The sequence below is a fragment of the Lipotes vexillifer genome, unplaced genomic scaffold (assembly GCF_000442215.2).
Source record: "Lipotes vexillifer unplaced genomic scaffold, Lipotes_vexillifer_v1.1 scaffold912, whole genome shotgun sequence".
NCBI lineage: Eukaryota > Metazoa > Chordata > Mammalia > Artiodactyla > Lipotidae > Lipotes > Lipotes vexillifer.
Window position 1 is genome coordinate 1,182,556 of NW_006782931.1, and position 9,706 is coordinate 1,192,261.

The 9,706-nt window shown below is 38.4% G+C and overlaps 1 protein-coding gene across 2 annotated transcripts in view; it reads right to left on the reverse strand.

Annotated features, from left to right (window-relative positions):
* The window catches only part of HAUS6 (HAUS augmin like complex subunit 6), a 44,937-nt gene extending 35,235 nt beyond the window's left edge, over positions 1 to 9,702 (reverse strand). The window contains exons 1-4 of one of the 2 annotated variants that reach the window (XM_007455566.1): positions 9,309 to 9,702; positions 4,706 to 4,801; positions 3,322 to 3,400; positions 2,457 to 2,586 (exon numbers count right to left, since the gene is read on the reverse strand). In XM_007455566.1, the coding sequence (XP_007455628.1) occupies positions 2,457 to 2,586; positions 3,322 to 3,400; positions 4,706 to 4,801; positions 9,309 to 9,436 (433 nt within the window). In that variant the 5' untranslated portion in view covers positions 9,437 to 9,702. The remainder of the gene's footprint in view (positions 1 to 2,456; positions 2,587 to 3,321; positions 3,401 to 4,705; positions 4,802 to 9,308) is intronic. The other variant, XM_007455567.1, reaches the window with a different exon arrangement.
* Positions 9,703 to 9,706: the final 4 nt, after the last annotated feature.

The following is a 9,706-nucleotide window of genomic DNA, read 5'->3' on the forward strand; positions in this document are numbered from 1 at the left end:
GAGCTCCCCAGACCGGGGCACGAACCCGTGTCCCCTGCATCGGCAGGCGGCGGACTCTCAACTGCGCCACCAGGGAAGCCCAGGATTACCTACTTTTAAACGAGGCAATAAAAAAGGATATCTGAAATTGAGTTATTTTACATAATTAAAAATTCTCAAGAGTCCATGTGCCCCAAGTAATTCTTATTATCACAGCGTGATACATCCATGAACAAATACATCATGACACATAAGGAACTTCTCAACTGATCTTTTAACAACAAAGGAAGAAAATCAATTAAAAGAGATGAGGTGAGAGCACATCACCTTCATGGCTGCCATCACCATACTTTTCTTCCTAGTAAGACCAACAGGACAAGACAACCAAATAAAACCAATCTCTATTTCTCAAGTAATTCTTGGCTATGTTACTAATGATCAAAGCAGACCCTGACAACAATCCATCTAAACATTTGAGAGTCCAGGTTTTCACCTGTAATAAAATGTAATAAATCCTACTTTAAGATGGCTCAATACAATAAAGATGGATACTCTGGAAAATGGTGACCCCACACCATACTTAACATTGTAAATCCAGGTCCTAGATTACCTGCAAAGAAATAACCAAAACTCCTACATATTTAACAGGGGATGAGTTCGCTGGATGTAGAAGTCACCTAGAGACTGAATATGCTGAATGAAACTGCTTTAAGTGAGAAATATGACAACCCATGCTTAAAAGCCTTATGTACAATAAACTCTTGCTAAATCCAAATACACGTAATTCATATAAAATAGTTTGGGTTACATGTAACTGGAATAAATCTAACAGAAAAGCTGGTAAAATGCTTATGTTACATTAAATTTAAAATATGTAGGGCTTCCCTGGTGGTGCAGTGGTTGAGAGTCCGCCTGCCGATGTGGGGGACACAGGTTCATGCCCCGGTCCGGTAAGATCCCACATGCCGCGGAGCGGCTGGGCCCATAAGCCATGGCTGCTGAGCCTGCGCGTCTGGAGCCTGTGCTCCGCAACGGGAAAGGCCACAACAGTGAGAGGCCCGCGTACCACAAAAAAATAAATAAATAAATAAAATTTTAAAAATAAAATAAAATATGTAAATGCCTATAAAGCAAGATCACATGTACATGTTTTAAAAAATCACGCACAGAAGATAAACTGGAAAAAAGGTATGTGTTTGGGTGCATATATACAAATATATATACACACATACAATATATACTTGAACATACACAAAATGATATATGTATAAAGTTTGTCACTGTAGCATTATTTTTTATAGCAAAAGATTAGGGAAAAAGCCAACTGTCTGCCAGCAGAACTGATTTCAGAACAAATGTGTGATTAAATACACTATGACACATCCATTCAAATATGCAATTCTTAAGAGAGAGACAGAGTAAGGAAGATCTATGAACTGACATGGGATGATCTCCAATAGACACTGTTGCATAAAAAACACAAGATTCAAACCCAGGTGTATGTCACCATTTAGGGTTTAAAAAAAGATTATATACACATTTGCTAGTATTATTCATTACAATGGTTGCTACTGGGAAGGGAAACTAGGTAGTTAGAGATGGAAGACAGACTTTTCACTTTCTGATTTTTGAATCATGAGAATCTATCATTTATTCAAAATAATTAAAACATATATTATGTGCATTAAAAAAACACACAAACAACAACAAAAACACCTAAAAGAAAACAAACCAAAATGTAAGCAATGGTTGTCTCCAGAAATTGGAAGATGGGATATTATTGCATCAACTTTTCCAGCTTTTACCTCCCATGTTTTATAAGCATAACTCAATTAAACTGAGCAGCATACTTAGTAAGCTACAAATAGCATTCTTTTAAGTCTTAGCTGAAAAACCCAATATTTTGTTTCTGTAATTTAGCAAATAGATCAAATCCCTTTAAAACAGCAATTGTGAACCAAAATATCCCAACACATTGCCAGTAGCCAAAATAAATCTCTAACAAATTCAACACAACATTTAATACAATGAATTATAGGCAAACTATAACCTGCAGGTCTAACCTGGCCCACTGGCTGTTTTTCTGAGGTCAGAAAGCTAGGACTGCTTTCTACATTTTTAAGGGGTTATATTACAAAAATTAAAAATTAAAAAAACCTCACAAACAGGTATATGTGACAGACACTCTTATGTGGTCCACAAAGTATAAAATATTTACTGTCAGGCCTTACACAGAAAATGTTTCCCAACCCCTGTATCAGAACATAAAAAAATAATCTGTATTGCTACCTATGTTCATTACAAGAGGATTTCAAACTACAGTTCCAATAAAATATTAACCATTTGCCTTTTGAGGTAAAGTAATATTTTTATCTTACTTTATTTTATTAAAATCTCTTAATGATTTACAAATTATAAAAAAATAATAAAAACTTAAAAATCAAAACAAAAAATCTCCTACTGTAAGCTTAACTTACTTTTAGAATGGGTTTTTATATAATTTATTGCAACAAATCTTGCAAAGTGATACATCAGATGAATAAACTTAGGACCACCAGGAGAAAGAAACAGTGAACCAACAACTTGAGGGAAGCTACCACATTCAGCCTATGGAAAAAAGAAACAAGATGATTTGAAGACCTTAACAACAACCTTTATATTTACATCATACTATTTTGAAGCATAACAGGGTTTACCAGAATTATTCCATTTGAACCACAAGTTGAATTTTTGAATCCTTCTAAACTCCTGGTGGACTCAGTCACAAAAAGCAATTAAAATTTAAAGCCACAATTATTGATACTATTTGGGGACATAAGCTAAAATAATCTATGGTAAAAAAAATTTTTCTTTAATCAAAAACTGTGATATAAATTCCCAGGAACTCAAAATTCTATTTCTAATGCACTTAGCCAACAAAGCTGGCTTCCCAGAAATATACAGAATCCCAACCAAAAACCACCAGAAAGTATTATCCTGATTAGTATTTCTTGCTTATACTGTTAGCATAAAAGCACTAAAAAGATTTCACCTCTAGGGCCTCCCTGGTGGTGCAGTGGTTGAGAGTCCGCCTGCCGATACAGGGGACGCAGGTTCATGCCCCGGTCCGGGAGGATCCCACATGCCACGGAGCGCCTGGGCCCGAGAGCCATCGCCACTGAGCCTGCGCGTCCGGAGCCTGTGCTCCGCAACGGAAGAGGCCACAACAGTGAGAGAGGCCCACGTACCACAAAAAAAAAAAAAAAAAAAGATTTCACCTCTAAAAAAATTAATGTACCTCAATAAAGCCTGAAAAAAAATTACCTCTTAAACGTTTGCATCTTTCAGAAAGAAAATACTTACAGAAATCTTTTTTAACCATTCACAGCAATGTTTTCGGAATTCAGTATCACTTTTTTGGTCAAATGGAGGCCAACAAAGTCTTTAAAACAAAAATAAAAATTAGAATTATGAATAAAAAAGCAAACTCAGCAAAATTTTAAAACATCAAACTTATCTCCTATACTAGAAATATTAATGCTAAATCAAGGCTAACATTCATGAATTTCAACTAAAGAGAACAACCTGTAAGAAATTAGGTCTTTTTCTTTATGAATATCTATAGGGTTGAATTCAGTTTAGTGCAAATAATCAATGAATATATAAGTTAAATATAGGAATGAATCACTATTAAAATTACTGAAAATCAGCTAAAGAAGACAACACTCTCAATGAATTCACTGGACTCATGCATAAAGATGGTATAAATAAATTAGGATAATAATGCCTGGGGAAAAAGAGAAAAACACATGGTTACACATGAAAAGCACAGAAAGAATGGCATAAGAGATCATGACCCCTAGAGATAACCTATATTACAGTCAGGGGTGCTACTGTTTTGTGGACAAACAAGATATGAAATTATTAAAAATTCAGTTTTAGTCAAAAATAATGAACTTTAAAATTTGCCTATTGCTTTCTCCTTATAATGTTTTGTCTAAATTTTTATTCTGAGGCAATTATTTGATTAGGGCCCCATTTTTGTTTGTATTTCTATAGCATAACTTACATGCTATATTCATAGAAAAAAATTAAGTATGCAAAGAAAAAAAGACTAAAAACCTGGAATGTCAACAGTGATATTCTCTAGTTGGGTTTAGGAATAATTTTTACTTCCTTCTTTAACTTCTTCTGTATTTGCTGAACTGGTTAAAGTAAGCTGTATTTTGTTTATAATCTAGAAAAAAAATCTATTTTTATTTGAGCAGAGGAAGCCCTATACCTTAATGATAGGGATTTAGAAAATATGTTTCAAATACACTTGTTCTCCTGGTCACTCATAACTTTAACTGAAGGCAAAATATTAAAAATAAATTATCACAAGTAAAAACAATGCCCTAAACAATGGACTTACTATATAAGAGGATGAGGGCACAATATAAATATTAAAAAAAATTTGAACACTTTTTCTTATAGACGAAACCCAAATCACATGCAAAATAACTTAGAACCAAGGCTAATGAATATTCACATTTTTATATTTTTATTTTACTTTACAATAATTTTACAAAAAAAAATCACTCAGATTTATAAAGGTTAAGTACTAAATTTGTAAGACTCGAGCCTAATTTTTATAACATCCATTCAAAATAATAGTTGAAGTCCAAAGTTGAAATTCTGGCTTATATAAAGTCATAATCCCTTTTTAAATCCCCTACAAAAAGAAAATGAAATAACTTTTACTCACTTGAAAACTTCTTTAGTGAGAGACTGGTCAAGTGTTTGAAACAAAAAATAAGAAACTATCTGAAAGGCATCACGGTTCAACTTGTCAAACATGTTCCTAATGGTTTAAAAAGAAACAGAAGTAGGAAAAAAAAGAAAAGAAAAAGGTTAATAAAACTAAGCATCATCAAAAGCTGTTTAAGAGTCTGACCCATTAATATTCTTCATCCTGTTCAAGAGGTCAAGGCAAATTAATATTTCTAATTCATGTATATATTTATAAACAGACACATACAAGTTTTTGTTTTCATTCTGAAAATATAGATCGATTAGAAGAAAACTAGAACTTGGCTTTACTGCAATGAAAACATTCTACAAAAAGAAAAGGAAAGCCTAATCAGGTAGAGAGAAAACCATGGCCTGACATATGGTGAAAATGATGATACCCACCAACATTTTCTGACAATAAAAACAGCTAAATATTTATTGAGTTTATTATTTATCAGATATTATTTTAATTAAGCCTTTTACAAGCAGCAACTCATCTAATCTTCACGGCAATCATATGAAGTTAATAGCTGTGCTTGCAGCTTTAACATGAAGTATTATATCTAATCCCAACATCATTAGAAAGCAGTTTGATTATCCTCATAATACAGATGACATAACAAATAGATCTGAGTACTCCCGTGAACACATAAAGCTATTTTCCTGAAATAAGCTTTGAGTTGGAAAAAAGAGTTAACATTAAAATTCCCACGCTTATCCTTTTGTCAAACAACTCTTTTATCCTTGGAATGTTTCTATTCCTCAACAAATACAAACGAAGTTCCTACCTCCTTATCATCTCTCAAACCTGCTATTTTTTTCATAGAGTATCCTGTTCTCTTCAACACTTCTAATTTTTAAAAAGCTATATGTTAAAGGTTTGCTCACCCACTGGACTGAAATTTTATTAAGGGAAAAGTTTATGTTTGCTCTGTTCACCACTGTATACCCAGGTCCAATACTGTGTTCAATTAATATCTGTTGAATAAACAAACGAATGGGGGGCTGAGAGTGCCTTCTGCTTTGCTCCAGGCAACTGAAGGCCTAGTAGAGCCTGGGCTGATTCCATGGAGGGGGCTGCTTATGACCTTAACAGTCGGTGTGCTAGAGAGAACTGCAAGTACCTTCACCCTCCTCCACATTTAAAAATGCAGCTGGAAATTAATGGACGGAACAATCTGATTCAACAAGAGACTGCTGCAGCCTTGTTCACCCAGTAGATGCAGTTTATGCTCCAAAATGCTCAAATGTCATCACTTACTTCTTTTCCTGTGACTCCATCCCTGGCAGCTAATCCTGCCATGGTTTTCAATCCCTACTTACCTCATCCTGGGATGGGCCTGGTCCCTGCCAAACTTTTACCAAATGCACCTGTGCTGATTTCTGGAACCCCCACCTCTCCCACTGCCAGGAGCTGCTGGTCCAAAACCGATGCGTTCAGATAAACTGGAGGTATTTGTGCAGAAATATATAAATCTCTATAGGGCAGATATTAACCTCATGCATAAACATTCTTAGAACCCAATGTTTTGAATAATTTAAATAAGTACATCTGAATTTTAAGCTTATGGAATATAACCTCAAAAAAGTGTCAGACAATTTACTACTGCGATTTTACCCTGTTATGAAGTGCACAGTTGTACAGTAGGTCTAACCATGTCTTAGTGTACCCAGCCACAGACTGTGCATCTCCTTTGCTATGGCACAGAAAGTCTGGTGGGAATGCTCCTTTTAGCCAGCCTCCAGCTTTGCAGAGTGGGGTTACTGTGTTCGTTGATGAGTCTCTACTTCCTAGAATAATCAGAAAGTCAGCTCTATTGGCAGCCCCTTAAATGCCTTGCCATGTATTGAACTGGAATCTGTACACGTCCTTTAGTCATGGTGCACAAGTCTGCTTGTAAAAAGCACATTGTGGGACTTCCCTGGTGGCACAGTGGTTAAGAATCCGCCTGCCAATGCAGGGGACACAGGTTCGAGCCCTGGTCCAGGAAGATCCCACATGCCGCGGAGCAACTAAGCCCGTGCATCACAACTACTGAGCCTGCGCTCTAGAGCCCACAAGCCACAACTACTGAGCCCATGCGCCACAACTACTGAAGCCCGTGTGCTTAGAGCCCATGTTCTGCAACGAGAGGCCACTGCAATGAGACACCCGCACACCACAACGAAGAGTAGCCCCCGCTCGCTGCAACTAGAGAAAGTCTGCGCGCAGCAACAAAGACCCAACGCAGCCAAAAATAAATAAATAAACAAACACACTGCTGTGTGATAAAGACACATCTTGGACCCTAACAAAATAACCCCCTCTTGCAAACTTAGCTAATTACACTTCAGGCTGTGTGTCAAGTGGAGGATTAAAAACTGGTTTTCAGCAATACTTGCATTTCAATGTAAGGAAAGCAGACAAAGTTCTCCTTTGGGAAAACTGGATTTTTTTCTTCCTTGGAATAGAAATTTTGTTTAGGTTTATATCTCATAGTGAATATGGCTCGACATTATCCTTCAGCTTTCAAAATTTTTCCTAAATAGATGACAAAAGAAAGTATATGTTGCTCTTACACATTCACTGGCAAAATAAATAAAAGCAAATCACCTTCCAAGCAAAAAAAAAAACAAAAAAACAAAAAAACAAAAAAAACCTACAGATGAATCAATCACCTTTCCTTTCCATTCCCACTGACTCCTTAGTTTAGGTCTACCTAACTGCAAAGCCCTGATTCCCCATCTAATCCATTCTCTGTAATGCAACCAGAATGATTTTTCCAAAATGCAAATCTTTTGGGCAAATGCCTAGGAATGGAATTGCTGGATCATATGTTAAATGTACATTTAACTTTATAAGAAAAGTGGCTACACAATTACATGCTCACAGAAACTAGAAACACATAGAACTGCACACCAAAAAGAATGAATTCTAACACATGTAAACATAAGTGAATCAAAATTTTTTTTTAATTTTGAAGTAAATTTGATGTCACATTCTTGCTTAAAGCATTTTAAAGGCGACATCTGTTTTAGTATATCCCTCCCACTAACCATATGAGACATCGCTAAAGACATGGGGGGGGGGCGGTGAATCTATAACAATGTATAAAAAAAAAAAAAAAACTATCATCACTGAACCAGAACTTCACAGATTTTATTTAATTTTCAAAGGCAGAAAGAAGACTGCAATTGAATAAGCCAGAGCAGAGAAAACTAAGACTGCCAAAACGATAGAGAGGATGCAGTGGCAATGGGAACCATCCTTATTGGAGGCCTGGGAGAAGCTTTAAGTTTCTCTGCCATACGGTGGGGCATCAAATCATGTGAGATAGGTGGCACATTTATTAATACATAATCATAACCTGAAAAATGCTACCCACTGGTTGTCAATTTTTAGACTAGACTTCTAGACAAAACCTTTCTACATGTAAATAGTAGTAACTTCCAAACAGTTACCAAACAAAACTTAATTACAGCTCTAAACCTTGACAGTAAAACACTTCTAATACAGCTGAAAAAAGTCAAGAGGGAGAAGGCAGAGGGTAGGTAAGTGTAGGTGCGCTAATTATCGTATAAAGAATAGCAGCCTTCACTGTGAAATTACATCGTGGGGAATCCAGAGATACTTTTGAGATTGATACATCAAGAAACAGAGGTCTAAGCACATTATTTAAATACTGCCACAAGAAAAACGGAAATAACGTAATTACAAAAGTCAAGAAGATTGAGAACAGGAGATAGCCTATGTATCCCAAATTTTCCTTGGCCTATAGTGGGCAAGATAACAGAGACTGTCTAAAGTTGGTAAGTTAAGACATAAAAATATAAACAAAGCATTAAGTTTTTTGTTTTTGTTTTTTTGCGGTACGCGGGCCTCTCACTGTTGTGGCCTCCCCCGTTGCGGAGCACAGGCTCCGGACGCGCAGGCTCAGCGGCCATGGCTCACGGGCCCAGCCGCTCCGCGGCATGTGGGATCCTCCCGGACCGGGGCACGAACCCACGTCCCCTGCATCGGCAGGCGGACTCTCAACCACTGCGCCACCAGGGAAGCCCAAGCATTAAGTTTTATGATGAGATCTGTAACATCTGTAGCAAAGCAGGAAGGGGCTTTTTTTCACTTTTCATCTTAATACCACTCTCTACTAGTTTTTTGCTAACTGTGGCAGGCTTCAGTCTGCTATTTCAGTTAGTGAAAATTATAAACTAAAGATCAACTACCTTGAAAGTCTCCCTCGAGTCCTAAAGGCGTTTGCACCTAACGGAAGGCGTTCCCGAGTCCCTCCGTTACCAAACCGCCACCTCTCCCTCGACTTCACAGACCACACAGCTTCACTACCAAAGCAGGAATAAGCCGCCCCTTCAGTTTCGCCCCAACTGCAGACTCTACTCCCCTACAAAGCGCTCCCGGCAAGGTCCCATAACAGTCTCCTGCCACCAGGCTGGCAGCCACTGGAAGTAGGAACTTTGCAGCCAGTGCCGGGCCCCAGTAACCGACTACTTAATTCATCAACCTACGAGGTCCGCAACAAGGCGGGTCACGCCAGCACGGCCAGGCTCAGACTCCCCCGCCCCGCCGGCCCCGGCCTCCTTACACTCCGAGGTGCGTGTGCGACACGATCTTTCCACCGGCTACGGTCGCCGAGGCCGGCTCAAAGCCGAGCGCCTGCAGATACATCCAGAGATGCTCCTTCTCGAAAGAAGGGACCCAGGCCGAACTCATCTTCGCAGTAGGCAGGGCCCAGCAAAGGAAGAAAGCGCAGGCTCCAACGACTGCGAGGGCCCCTCAGGCTTTTTCCCTACGGGCAGCCTGAGATGGAGGCGGCCCCTCCTTTGCCACCGCCTGATCCTCTCTCGCCCGGAACCATTTCGCCTCAAACGGCCTCAAATGGCCTGAGACTCTAAAGTTTCAGGTAAAGAGAGCCTCTACCGGTAGTACGGCACAGAGGCCTAAGCGAAGTCGCCACAAACCAAGCGTCCCGCGCCTCCGGAA